Raw genomic sequence first — 14823 nt, 5'->3', positions numbered from 1 at the left:
CTGGTCTCACTTCTTTCTCCCTAAGTAATCAAAGTGTTAACCTTGCATCCTTCCACCAAGAAAGCGGGGATTATGAGTCTCATTGTTAAGAGGGGAAATAAAATGCCTGGCTCACAATCCTGTGTAGAATCAGTCTGAATTCAAAGAGCTTTTTGTCTGTTTGTGGTGGGTTCTTGCTATGTAGCTGGTAGTGAACTCCTGGTCCTTCTTCCACGGCCTCCCCAGTGTTAGAATCACAGGCTTGTGTCAGCATGCTTGCCCAAAGGATGCTCTTGTCCCTCACGGCTTCTCATCACCTTGACAACCACAAGCAGCTGTCACAGCACCAAGGTGTGAGGATGTTGGGGGAACCTTTCTCTGATAGACTAACTCCCTACAGCCCTGAGTTTCTCTGAGGGTCATTCCTGGCGTCGTTGGCGCCGTCTCCGTGGGTCTTTTCAGTCTGGTCCTCCCTCCCCGATTCCTCTAATTTGGCCTCTAGGTCTTTGGTTCTCTCTAGCCCAGAGTACATGTTTCTCTCCCCACCATTTTGACCTTCTCCTCTTTCGGTTCAGCTTTCTCTGAGTTTCTGTCAGGCTGTCCCTCTGTCTCCATGCCCTGGAGCCTCGCAGGCCTCTCACCCCCAGCTTCCTCTTGAGGATGGGCGAGCCCTCTGGCGTGGGAGGCTCCACAGGCGTTGTGTCACCCATGTCCCCGAGACCACCAGCGCCTTCTGGCCGGAAGGGGCTCCCATCGGCCACAGCTACCGCCCCGTCGGCGCCTCCCGTGCCAGCCTGGTCGGCTGCCGCCTCTTCGTCTCCCGCGCCTTCGGCGGCATCGCCTTCGCCCTCTCCCTCGCCCTCTCCCTCCGCATCGCTGCCAGGGCCGCTCGGCTGCTGGCCGTGCACCTCGTCGCCCGTGGGGTCCGGCATGCCGGCCAGGAGCTCGGTCACCGTCACCTTCTTGGCGCTGTCTACCAGCCCGCCGCCGAACAGCGAGCCCCAGAGCAGCCTCAGCGCCCCCGCCGCCGCGCCCGCGCCCGCGCCCCCCGCGCGCGCCACCAGCGCCCAGAGCAGCGCGGCCACCGCCGTGGCCGCCTCCCGCGCCGTCAGTCTCCGCAGCCTCCGCACGCGCCGCCGCAGGCTACGGTAGCTCAGGCCCCGCAGCGTCCGGCTCCCCGCCGCCGCCAGCCAGGCCCACACGCCCGCCGCCGCCGCCACCCCCGTCCCGTCGGGGCCCGCCGCGCCCTCCTCGGCCTCCTCCGCGCCCTCGTCCTCGTCCTCCTCCGGCTCGCCCTCTGGCTCCGAGATCTGAGCCGCGATCTGCATCTCGAAGATCGTGTCCTCGCAGAAGCTAACGAACAGCTCCATCTTCTCCGACTCGCCGCCCTCGTTCACCACGTCGAAGATGAACTGGCGCTTGGACTCCTTCACCTGCGGAGAAGGGGAGCGGACGGCGGGGTGCACTGCTGCAGGTGCCCTTTGAGACCTGGGCTCGGGCAGCCCAGGCTGGTCTCAAACTACCTATGCGGTTGAGGATGGCCTTGAACTCCTGATACTCCTGCTGGGATTAGAGTTGCACAGCACCACCCTCCACAATTTCCTTTATTATCGTCGTTGTAAATTATGTGTAGGGTTGGAGATACGGCTCCGCAGCTAAGCACACTGGCTACTCTTCCAGAGGACCCCGGGTTTGATTCTCAGCATCCATAGGGCGGCTCACAATCACCTGTAACTCCAGGTCAGGGGTTTCAATGCCCTCAGGAACACACATGCAGGTGGTGAATGCAAGCAAAACACACACACATAAAACAATCTTTACAAACAATAAAATTATGTGTGTCTGAGTGTATGTGAGTGTAGGGGACCTAGGATTCAGAGAGAAGGCATATGATCCCTAGACCTAGAGTTACCAGTTGGAGGGCTGTGAGCCACCCAACTCGGGTTCTGGAAACCAAACCTGGATCCTCTGCAAGAGCAATAAGCACTCATAACTGCTGTTATTATTACTATTATTATTATTTTTTAACATCATTATTTTGGAGACAGGATCTTACTGTATGTTAGCCTGGAACTCACTATATAGACCAGGCTGTTCTCCAACTCATACAGATTGGCCTACTTTTGCCTCCCAAATGCTGGGATTAAAGTGGTGTACCACCACACCCCATACTTTCTTTTATATTTAGGGAGTCACGGTCTTGTTATGCTGCCTGGGCTGGTTCTGAACTCGTGGCCTCAGTCTTCTCCACTCAGCCTCCGGAGTGCCTGGGTCTGCAGGGGCACACTGCTGCACACAGCCTACATGTTATCAACAGCAGCATTGCAGAACACGGTCCTGCATGCTTCTCATCCCAGCACATGGGAGGTGAGGCAGGAGGAGTCCAAGTTCTAGGCTGCCCTGGGCTGCAGTCTCCCCACCCCCGTGTGTGTGTGTGTGTGTGTGTGTGTGTGTGTGTGTGTGTGTGTGTGTGTGTGTGATTTGTAGGTAAGCATATTACTTAATAAAGCCAGGCGTTAACCAAGAATTTACATAGGCCTAGATAGGCACAGATCATAAAGAAAATGTAGAGTCTGAGCTCCCAACAAGCTAGCCCCAGAATCTAGCTTTTCTTTATTTTGTTGTTTTTGTTTTGAGACAGTCTCCATGTTTAGCACGTGCTTACTTTGTGCATGTGATCCTCCTGCCTCAGCCTTTCACATGTTAGAATTACACACATGTACTTGTATATGCCCAGCCTATACCTTTTAGCTGTTTTTTTTTTTTGTTTGTTTGTTTGTTTGTTTGTTTTGAGACAGGGTCTCATGTATCCTAGGCTAATCTCAAATGCTGTGGGTCGCTAAGGATGACCTTGAACTCCTCCGGACCCCTCCCCAAGTGCTGGGATCACAGGCATGCACCGCCATGCCAGGCTGGCAGGGGTTCAAATCCTAATTCTACTATTGAAAAGCTGAGTGATTGTTTTACTTAACTCCATGGGCCTCAGTTTTCCCCTCCATAAATGGGGCCCAATGGAAGGACCGGTTACAGGATGGCTGTGAAGATTTAAGGAGCTGGCTGGTGTTGAGTGGTTAGATAGTGCCCGCCTGGCATCTGACCAGTGCGTAGTGTTCACTGGTGACATATGCCCCATAGGCCCACATGAACATGCATGGATTCACGGGGAGCACAGGAGGGTGTGTGCAGGAGGAGTGGGTGTCCAGGGAGATCACGGGAAGAGACAGTACGCACTAGAGAGGAGGGAGAGCACCGTGGGGGAGGACATGGTGAATGGGGTATCCCTGCAGACACATGCGTACAGATATTCTGGGTGCAAGGACGTGTGCCTGATGGGATGTGAATACGTGATGCATGATCGTGAGGGTTTTTGTGGAGAGCAAGGGGGCACCAGGGACCAAGAGAGGATTCTGGTGTGAACAGAGCATTGGTATCCTGGGAAGATGCTGCCAGGGTGTGACCACACCACATTAGGCTCTATGTGCAGGAAGAGCATGGGACCACGTGGAGAAGACAGATAATTATGCAAGGGTCTGCCTTTGCACAGTCTATGCAAGAGGAGTGTGCAGGAGTCAGGGCCCAAAGCACGTGGCAGGACACTCTGTGGGGGCAGATCCATGTGCGTGAGCTGGGTTTCTGCTGAGGGGTATGGGCGTTGAGGAGGCCATGAGTGGGTGAGCCTCATGGGCTAGGAGAGAGGAAGGAGAGTGGGAGAGCTTGTGAAGGAGTGTGCAGGCACTTGGGGGGCATGCCAAGGATGTGTGAGTGTGTGCAAGTGCATGCAGGGGACCCCTGGGGCGACAGGGCAGGGAGGGGCTGGGGTGTGAGGGCCACACTGGGAACTGAGAGAAAGAGAGTGGAACTCACTAATGAGCTAAGTGAACCCAGTGTACTCTCAGGGGAGTGTGTGGGACACAGTCAAGCATTGGTGGGTTAGATGCTGGGGGTGGGGCGGGCTGAGATAGGACTCCAACGGTCCAGGCTGCCCCGGACATAGTTCTGAGGGGCATATTTGAGAGGATGGTGACCAGAGAGGAGCGTGCGAGCATGCCAGAGCACCCCAGAGCCACCAAAGTGTGTATGGGGAAGTGGGCATAGGCCAACTGGGGTGCAGGCGGCAGGTGCGCAAAGTGTGTGTAATCATGCAGATTCAAGCGTAGGTGTGACTGCATCAGGGTGACAGATCACGCCAGAGTTTCCACGGCGAGTTGCAAGTCATGATGTCCTGCAGCGACCATGAGGGCACACCCATGCTACTGCTGCGATGCACAAGGGATGCATATGCCAGAGGTGAGTGCCAGCAAGTTTGGGTTGCGCACGATCACAGCAGGAACCACAAAATCTCTCTGAGGAGGGGTGTGGGGTTAAAACTAGTGTAGATCAATTGGTAGTGTCTGCCTAGCATGCAGGAAGCCCTGTGTTTGATTCCCAGAACCCCAAAAGCCAGATACAGTGGCACACACTCGTAATCCCAGCACTGGGGAGATGGAGGCAGGGGCCATCCTCAGCTACAGCGTGAGTTTAAGACCAGCCTGGGATATATAAAACCTTGTCTTCAAACATAATACCATGCGGGGAGCGGTGAGGGCTTGTCGTAGCCAAGCAGGGCCCGAGGTACAGACACTGAGGTGTACACAGCCCTGTGTAGGGTATGAACACTCAAGGCACCAAGGCTTTATGCACAGGCACAGGTCTACTGACCTGGGGCATCTCCCACTGAGCACGGTTGGTCTCTGAGATCTCGAAGTAGATCCGCTCTATGCGACGCGAGGAGCCCATGATCTCGATGCGGCCCAGGTAAGGCCGGAAGTACTCCAAGATGCTCTCAGCCAGCTCCAGGAAGTTGCGCAGGCGCGGGTCGTGGGGGACATGCTCTGACAGGTTGGTCAGCAGCACTGCCACGTTGAAGCCGATGTCCCGCGCTGGCTCCTGGAAGCGGTTGGCAAACTCTTCACAGTTGATCATTTCATTCTCATCGGCTTCGGAGCACGACAGCAGGAACTGGATCTCTGGACCAGAGAACTGCTTCTGGCTGTCCATGGCCTGTGGGCAGGCAGGGAAGGTCAGTGTGTGTGGGAGCACGCCCGTGCGTGTGTGTGTGTGTGTGTGGGAGCACGCCCATGCGTGTGCGTGTGCGTGTGCGTGTGCGCGTGTGTGTGTGTGCGAGCACGCCCGTGTGCGTGTGCGCGCGCGTGTGTGCGTGCGTGTGTGCGTGTGCGTGTGTGTGCGCGCGTGTGTGTGGGAGCACGCCCGTGCGTGTGTGTGTGTGCGTGTGTGTGCGCGCGTGTGTGTGAGCACGCCCGTGTGCGTGTGTGTGTGTGTGTGTGTGTGTGTGTGTATGTGTGCGAACTCAAAGGCCTCAGTGTCAGCAACAACCAATTATAAGGACTGTGGCTAAGCTGAGCTTGGTGGTGCTGTTTTAATCCCAGCACCTGGGAGGCAGAGGCAGGTCGATCTTTGTGAGTTCGAGGCCAACCTGCTCAACATAGAGAGTTCCAGAACAACCAGGGCTTACATAGTGAGATCCTATGTCAAAAAACTAACATAACAACAACAAAGACCACAAAACAAAATGAAACAAAGGCTCAGTTGGTAGGGGGCCTGCCTCAGACGCGATGGATCCCAGCATTATATAAACAGGATGTGGAGGAGCATGTCTGTGATCCCCAAACAGAAATAAATAAGCCCCTTGCTCTTGATAAAATAATGGTAGGGTTTTTTTGTTTGTTTGTTTTTGTTTTGTTTTGTGGGCTTTTCAAGACAGGGTTTCTCTGTGTAGCCCTGGCTGTCCTAGAACTCTCTCTCTGTAGACCAGGCTGGCCTCAAACTCAAGAGATCCTCCTGCCTCTGCTCCCTGCCCCCAAGCGCTGGGATTAAAGGTGTGTGCCACCACACTCAGCTAATAAAGGTTGGTTTTTAAATTAGAAATTAATTTTGCTTTTGTTTGTTTGAGACAGGGTCTTCCTCCGCAGCCCTGACGGGACTGGAACCTACTCTGTAGCCCAGGCTAGCCTGGAACTCATACCCTCCTGCCTCTGCCTTCTGAGTGCTGGGACCAAAGGCATGTGCCACCATGCCCAGCTGCTTATTTTGTCTGTCTGTTTGTTTGTTAAGACAAGGCCTCATGTAGCCCAGGCTGGCCTGAAACTCCCAATGCTCCTGCCTCAGCCTTCAGATTACATGCATGCACCACCCACCATACTCAGTTTATGCAATTCCGGGAACCAAACCCATGGCCTCGTGCCTGCTAGACAAGCACCCCACCAAACAGACTACACCCCACACTTGCTGCGTGCTCTTCGGCAGTTTTCAAAGGCAGTTTCTCAAACATCCTTGACCGCACCAGCGGTAAGAAAGCATTTTACAGTTCAACTCAAAAAAAAAAAAAAAAAAAGTTTCAAGACACATTTCTGACTTTTGCTACGCAATGGTCTCCGTGTTCTGTTTTCTATTAAGAGATGATGGTCGTATTTTACTAGATGAGTTTCCCGACCAACCTGGAGATGGGCTGCAGAATGAAGAGGGACGCAGCTCTGGGGTAGAACAGAAGCGGTATTTCCTGGCTCTAGGCTGTCCTTTGTGAAAGCCAAGAGCTTTGCAAAAATGCTTTCTAAATGAGTAACAGGCTTTGCAAATCATGAAAGGTTCTAAAACCACAGAGCAAAGAGACCCAGTCACACAGGAACTTCTCTTCATGTACCCTGGTGCATCCACCAGCCGCCCGCCCCATGGGGGCCTGGGATCCTTTCCTCCCCCTCCCGATTTGCTCTTGGATGCAACTCTGCCGATTTGCTGTTTTCTCTTAGTCATCGTCCATCTGTCCCACCCCTTCTTTTGTGACATCTTCTCCGGCCACCAACAACCTGCCTTCACTTCCAGACCTGGAAAGGCCGGAGGTGGCTGGGGGCGGGCGGGGCTGAGAGCTACACCCTTCTTTTGCTTCCCACATCCTTGAGATGACAGTGGGATTCCAGGTTCCACATGTCACCTGAACATATGATTGGCAGGTCTTCCCATCTGGACCCTGACCACTTTCCAGCATCTTGACAAATGGGACCACTGACATCTTAGTGGATGTCACCTCACAAACAGAAAGGCTCAGAAGTAACTTGTTTTCTATTTTATTATTATTATCATCATTATTATTATTAATATTATTATTATTATTTTTAAAGACTGTCAGTCGGGGAGCTGGAGAGATGGCTCAGAGGTTAAGAGCACTGGCTGCTCTTCCAGAGGTTCTGAGTTTAATTCCCAGCACCCACATGGTGGCTCACAACCATCTGTAATGAGATCTGACACCCTCTTCTGGCATGCAGGCAGACATGCAGGCAGAACACTGTATACATTATAAATAAATCTTTAAAAAAAAAAGACTGTTGGTTGGTGGTGACATACTCCTTTAATCCCAAAACTTGGGAGGCAGAGACAGGTGGATCTGAGTTCGAGGCCAGCCTGGTCTACTAAGTGAGATCCAGGATAGCCAAGGCTACACAGAGAAACTCTGTCTGAAGGGGAGGAAAAAAAAAAAAGACTCTGTCTTGCTTTGTAGCTCTGGCTAACCTGGAACTTCCTCTATAGACCAGGCTGGCCCTGGCTTCTTGGCATCCGTCCAGCCTCTACCTCCAGAGTGCTGGGATTATAGGCATGCAGGCCCACGTGTGAATCCAGAAGAGAGCTTTAGAAGATAAAACCTCCCCTCCCCCAGCCTTACCCATTTCAGGAATAGCGGCTCCCACCCACCCGCTGTGCTGAAGTGAAATCTCTGAGTCATCCCGCCTGCTCTTGTCACCCACATCTGATCCCTCATCTGCAAAGCTGCCAGCTCACTTTCAGGACAGATCCAGGTCCCATCCGCGTCTCCTCCCTCCCTGCACCCCTGCCTTCCGTCTCTCAGCCCCACAGCAGCCCCCTCCCTGCCGTGCTGTCTCTACACACAGTGGGAGGGGCTCTGAGAACCACCTGCTTCAGGTCTGCACTCTCTGTACCCATTACACACGAAGTGCCCAAGTCCCCCTGCTGCTGCCGGGCCTGCCAGCTGCCCCCTCCCCTCCCGAGACACCGGCCTGCCGGCTGCCCCGCCCCTCCCGAGACACCGGGCCCTGCCTGCTGCCCCCTCCCCTCCCGAGACACCGGGCCCTGCCTGCTGCCCCCTCCCCTCCCGAGACACCCGGCCTGCTGCCCCCTCCCCTCCCGAGACACCCGGCCTGCCGGCTGCCCCGCCCCTCCCGAGACACCGGGCCTGCCTGCTGCCCCCTCCCCTCCCGAGACACCCGGCCTGCTGCCCCCTCCCCTCCCGAGACACCCGGCCTGCTGCCCCCTCCCCTCCCGAGACACCGGGCCTGCCTGCTGCCCTGCCCCCTCCCCTCCCGAGACACCGGGCCTGCCAGCTGCCCCCTCCCCTCCCGAGACACCGGGCCTGCCAGCTGCCCCCTCCCCTCCCGAGACACCGGGCCTGCCAGCTGCCCCCTCCCCTCCCGAGACTCCGCCTCCTCCTTTCTCTTGCCACCTCTGCGGCCACACAGCTCTCCTCCCAGCCTGCTCTTGTGTTCCAGCCTTCACACCTGCTGTCCTTTCGCAGGGGACACCACACCCCCTCCACCTTCATGAGGTGCTTCTCAAACCCCAACATCAGTATCCCCTCCTTCAGAAGGGCCTTCCCCGGCCACCCCATTCCCATGCTTTTTTTAGCTGGTTTTCACTAGGCCCTCCCCTCTCAAGTGGGTGTCTCTCTTTTGCTCACTGTCTTGCTCTCATGACTAAGGTAGCGGCTGACACCCCAGAGAGGCCTCATCCAATGCCATGGTCTAGGTATGTTTCCCAAAGGTCCTAGTGTTAAAGATCCTATGTGTGGCACTATGGGAAGATGTTGTGGTTATTTAGGGGTGGGAGCTAGTGAGAGGGCCTGAGGCCATTGGTGGAATGCCTTAAAGGGGATTAGGTGACCCCACACCGTCCTGCCTAGTTTCTGCTTCCTGGTTCATGCTTGACTTTGCGACATGTCCCCTCCTGAAAGCCTGGCCTCCCAGACATCACAGACAATGGGACCGTTTGATCTAACACTTTCATTGTTTCAGGTATTTTGTTATAATAATGAAAATCTGATATACCTGGTTCTTATTTCATTTTTGTGCTTTTTAAGACAGGGTCCTGTGTAGCCCAGACTGGCTCTAAACTCTCTCTGTGGTCAAGGCTGACCTTGAACTCTTGGTTTTTCTGTCTTAACTCCTAAGTGCTGGGTCACACGTGTGAGCCATGCACTCAGCTAGGAAAGCCGATGCATCCAAATCTGTCAAAAATCTGTCAGACGCATGGAACATCTTGAAAACGGGACAGTTTTAATATTTGCTCCATTTTCTGATGAAGGGTCCAGGAATATAGCAATATAAAATTATAAGCTTAAGAGATAAAAACTGACAATCACCAGTTCTACAGGTTAACTGCTAACAATGGCTGTCTGCTTCACAGCCAGTTCCTCTGTCAACAGCCAGGGGTTAACTTTTAAATACCCCCCCCCCCCCCGCCGCCGCCCCTTATAGCCAATAACTGCCTGGACCAAAGTTAACTTTTTTTTCCCCCAAAGATTTATTTATTATGTATATAGTGTCCTGCCTGCAGGCCAGAAGAGGGCACCAGATCTCATTACAGGTGGTTGGGAGCCACCGTGTGGTTGCTAGGAATTGAACTCAGGACCTCTGGAAGAACAGCCAGTGCTCTTAACCTCTGAGCCATTTCTCCAGCCCCCAAAGTTAACTTTTAATGGTTGTTTCTACGTGTCTCCTAGCATACACCCGTGCCTGACACTATGAAGGGGGCAGTACCCCCTCCATGGCCACAGCCCCAGAATTCCAGCATTGGCTGTGGTCTCAGCTAGTTTATCAGCTGTGCCTCGCAGTGTTTTATTTTAATTTTTAATTTTTATTTTTCTGGAATAAAGTTTGCTTCTGTTTAATAGACTTTGGTGGTCTGTCCCCCATTATTGTGTGGCCCCGGACCCAACACTGAGAAGTAACAAGTCCTTTTAAATGGGTTCTGAATGTGGCTTTTCAACCAGAAACTGCAAGGCATATTGTAAAATACAAAGATTTGCCTGGGGAAGGAATGGATGCTTGGTATTAGGGAAGTTTTATGTTTGTAAATGTTTAGAAATTTATTTTTTTACTTTTGGTTTTCCGAGACAGGTTTGCTCTGTGTAGCCCTGGCTGTCCTGGATCTCACTCTCTAGACCAGGTTGGCCTCAAACTCAGAGATTCACCTGCCTCTGCCTCCCGAGTGCTGGGATTAAAGGTGTGCCACCACCGCCCAGCTACTGCTTAGAAGTTTAAATATCACCATGTCCCATCTCACCAGCAACTGCTGACAATACTAAAGAGGGGTGATGGAGGGGGCGTCTGTGGATGGAAGGCTCTGGAAAAAGCTCAAGTGAAATGATAACACCCTCCCAAACAGACTCTGATTACACGTCTGTGACAAATCTCAGCTGACAGGAGACACAGGGGACAGAAGGACATGTGAAATGACACAAGAAGGCATGGTGTGGCCAGATCCAGACTGCGGACACTACATCTAAGGGGCTCTAACCGTCTGTGGACTTCGGATACGTTTGAAATACTGAAATAATATTTCAGATAAACTGAAATACGGATTTCTTCTCTTAAAATATTCACAGGGGCTGGAAAGATGGCTCAGCAGTTAATAGCATTGGCTGCTCTTGCAGAGGACCTGGGTTAGGTTCCCAGCACCCACATGATGGCTCACAACCTCTGAAACTCCAGCTCCAGGAGGCTGGCTCTCTATTCTGACCTTCCCAGGCACTAGGCATGCATACAGCACACTTACATACAGACGAAACGCCCAAACACACAAACAAAAAGCCTTGGGCTAGGCAGATAGCTTAGTCACTCAAGTGTTCATCTTGCAAAAACAAGGCCTCCCCCCAGAGGAAAAAAATATGAGTGTTTTGGGGGCATGTGTGTACAATACCCCTGGAGGCCAGAAGAGGCCATTAGATCCCCTGGAACTGGAGTAGCTACAGGCCCTTGCAAGCTGCCATGCTGGTACTGAGACACAACCCCCCCCCCCACCACCACCAAGGCTATTCACCGCTGAGCCATCTTTCCAGCCCCAGAACCCACTTAAAAAGGCCAAGTGCTTACTTGTCATCCCAGAGCTGGGGAGATGGAGACACAAGGAACCCTGGGCTCACTGGGGCCAGTCAAGCCTAATTGGTCAGTTCTAGGCCAGTGGATGATCCTGCCTCAACAAACAAGGTGGTCGGCTCCCCAGGGGTGACACCTGAGGTGGCCGGCTGGCTTCACGATATGGGGGAGCACACACACACACACACACACACACACACACACACACACACCTCTCCTCTTTCTGTCTCTCTCTCACAACACTAAGAATAAGTAAACAAACAAACAAAAGAATTGCTGGGCATGGTGGTGTCCACTTGTAACCCATCACTTCAGAGGCTGAGGCAGAAGGATTTCAGTGAGTTGGGGGCCAGCTTAGGCTCTGGGCTATACAGTGATCTCTCAAAAAGCCACAAAAAAATTAAAAAGAGAAAGAAAAAAAGATAGAAAGATAGAAAGAAAGAAAGAAAGAAAGAAAGAAAGAAAGAAAGAAAGAGAAGGAAGGAAGGAAGGAAGGAAGGAAGGAAGGAAGGAAGGAGAGATAAGAATGATGAATTGTGGATTTTTTTTTTCCCTTTTCTGAGACAGGGTTTCTCTGTGTAGACCTGGCTGTCCTGGAACTCACAGAGATCTGCCTGCCTCTACCTCCCAAGTGGTGGGTGAATTGTGAATAAATTTTTAAGAATACCTTTGTTATGGGGCTGGGGAGATGGCTTAGCAGTTAAGAGCACTGACTGCTCTTCCAGAGGACCTGGGTTCAATTCCAAGCACCCACAACTGTCTATAACTCCAGTCCCAAGGGACCTGACACCCAAGGCAAAACAACAATGAACATAAAAAAAAAAAAAAAAGAATAACTTGCCCTGTGTGGTGCACACCTTTAATCCCAGCACTCAGGAGGCAGAGGCAGGTGGCTCTCGGAGTTTGAGGCCAGCCTGGTCTACAGAGTGAGTTCCAGGACAACCAAAGCTACACCAAGAAACAACAACAAAAAAGAATATTTGTCTTAAAAAAAGATTTATTTTATGTGTACAATGTTTGTCTGCATGTATGTGTGTGCACCACATGTGTGCATTACCCATGGAGGCCAGAGGAAGACATTGTGTCCCCTGGAACCAGAGTTAAAGATGGTTGTGAGCCACCATGTGGGTGCTGGGAATTGAACCAGGGTCCTCTTTGAGAGCAGCCAGTGCTCTTAACCACTGAGCGGTCTCTCCAGACCCAGCTGTAGATATTTTTAATTTTATTATTATGGTATGCTTTTGGTTAGGAGTGATAATGTCCCAATGGTTTGTTAAATAAAAGGAAGGCCTTGTGTGCACACACATGTGTGATACCCCAGATCAGCAGTGTCCAGAAGAGGCCAGTCTTCAGAGACAGACATTGGGCTCATGGTTCCCAGGGGATGGAGTGGGGGAGGTGGGCGTGACTGCTAACGGGTGTGGGGTTTCTCTTTGGGGTGATTAGGATGTTCTAAAGCTAGACGGTGACATTTACACCGTTCTCTCAATATCCTGGAATCAAAAATTCCAATCATTGTGTTGGCAATTGTAAAGGTGTGGGTCAACGGCATGTAAATGACAACGCAGTGAAGATGTGGTTGTTCAAAAGGGAATTTTAGCTGGGCACGATGTCTTAGCGAAAGGCCAGGAGCACAAGGTCCTTCAGAGGCCAAGAAAGGCCATAGTGAGTCCCTGTCTCAAAACTGGAAAATGGAGTAAAAGTGGGGGCTGGAGGTGTAGCCCTGAATCCACACACACACACACACACATACACACACACACACACACACACACACACACACACACACACTCAATCAATAGCCCAATGTTTCATCCACCTGAAAGAGCCCCCCCCTCTATGGGGCTGAGGGTCAGACACAAAGCTTCATGCTTGCCAGCCAAGTCCTGTGCCTGAGACACATTTCTAGCACAATACGCTGTATTTTTAATTCGTTTCTCATCAAGTAGCCCTGTTGCTGGAAGTCTATCCTGATGTAAGGTGCGTGCCAGGAGATCCATCGTGCCCAGCATCCGTGGCACCACACAGAGCCTTCCTTTAGCTCAGCAGTAGAGAGCCCACACACTCACTTCCATGTGCTACAGTTCTTCAGGAGCTTAGGTTTGCACAAGGATGGAATGCAGACAAGATACTCGGGTACCCCTGTCTGCCAGCAGCCTTCAGAGGTGGGATGAGATCCTGACTGGGAATACTGATCAAATGAGATGGCTTAGTGGAGAGAAGCCATTTCTGACACAAAGCTGATGACCTGAGGTGGATTCCTGGAACTCACAAGGGAAGGAGAGAACCCACAGAACCGACCATGGTCCTCCGACCTCCACGCGCACACCACGGTACACATGCCCCGCCCCGCCATGATAACGATAATAAATCAAACAAATCTTGAAGAAAAGTGACCTCAACCCTAGCTACAAGTTCTGACTTCTTTACAAGATGAATAAATGTATTCTTGTTTGGTTAGTATTGTTTATTTTGCTAAAAGGTAACAAAATGTTTAAAATGAATTTCCACATAAAAGTAAAATATTCTGCGTGGCTAAAATAGCATCATAAAGAAAAGTGTTGGCACACACCCATAATTCCAGCACCTAGGATGCTGAGGCTGGAGGACTCCCATGAGTTTCAGGACAGCCTGAGCTATCCAATGAGTTCCAGACCAGTCTTGGTGGCTGAATGAGATTCTGTCTCAAAAACAAACAAACAAACAAACAACTAAGCAGGCACCAGGGATTCGGCCCAGGAGTGGGGGTTCCTATCGCGGGAGAGGTCCTGGGTCCAATCCCCAGCATCAGCAAAAACCAAAAGAGAAAAGAGAAAGGCGTCAAGGACTTGAAGGCAGCTCACAAAACAAGTGGTAAGAAATAAACACAACATCAAGACGCTTGGCTGCATGCTGAGAGAACCGTGAGGAAAGACTGCCCTGCCCACCAGCTGCCACCTACGAGGCCGGCAAATGCCAGAGACTGAACACTGTGGCCTGGTGTCCAGGCTGTGGGGAGAGAGGCGCTCTCACCCTTCACTAAAGCAAGGGGGACATCGTGGTCTCTATCCAAATGATAGAGGCGTTCATTTTCACCCTTGACCCGGCAGTGCTACTTCTGAAAACTGCCCTCTGAAACACCGTACGCGTGCCACCTACGGAAGAATGAGAGTATTCAGCTCTGCTATGGCCCCTCCGGAGCACACCATCTGCCAGGTTTGAGAGCTCCGCCATGACGCAGACACACGTGATGCCGTCAGTATAAACTGCATCCTGACAAAACTGCATCCTGTGAGCATCCCCCGCTGCAGCACAGGCTGCAATAGTAAAGCGCCAGGAACTAAGCAAGCGTCCATCAACTGGGAACAGGCGGATGAAACACAGCAGATACGTGAAGCAGACTACTGGGCACCCACAGAAATGGACTGGGTTCCCTTGCCCCTAAAATACGCTGTAACATAGTGGGACAGAGCCAGGATGTAGCTTAGTAGAGTACACAGGGCCTGGATTCCACCCCCAACATCTCGCTAATCACGTGTATTATTAGTACATGCCTAAAATCTCAGGGCTTGGGAGACAGGAGGATCAGAGGTCCAACATCATCCTAGGTTGCATATCAAGTTTGAGACTAGCCTGAGCCACATAATACCCTGTCTCAAAATAAATAAATAAATAAATAAATAAATAAATAAATAAATAAATAAATAAA

The 14823-nt window shown here is 51.9% G+C and overlaps 1 protein-coding gene across 1 annotated transcript in view; it reads right to left on the bottom strand.

The window, feature by feature from the left end:
• Positions 1–14823, bottom strand: part of Ryr1 (ryanodine receptor 1) — a 128656-nt gene that overhangs the window by 15143 nt on the left and 98690 nt on the right. Inside the window, exons 89-90 of the mRNA XM_059279630.1 lie at positions 4678–5019; positions 621–1412 (exon numbers count right to left, since the gene is read on the bottom strand). Coding sequence (XP_059135613.1) covers positions 621–1412; positions 4678–5019 — 1134 coding nt within the window. The remainder of the gene's footprint in view (positions 1–620; positions 1413–4677; positions 5020–14823) is intronic.

The sequence above is a fragment of the Peromyscus eremicus genome, chromosome 1 (genome assembly GCF_949786415.1).
Source record: "Peromyscus eremicus chromosome 1, PerEre_H2_v1, whole genome shotgun sequence".
Taxonomy (NCBI): Eukaryota; Metazoa; Chordata; class Mammalia; order Rodentia; family Cricetidae; genus Peromyscus; species Peromyscus eremicus.
This window is presented reverse-complemented; position numbering and strand designations above follow the sequence as displayed.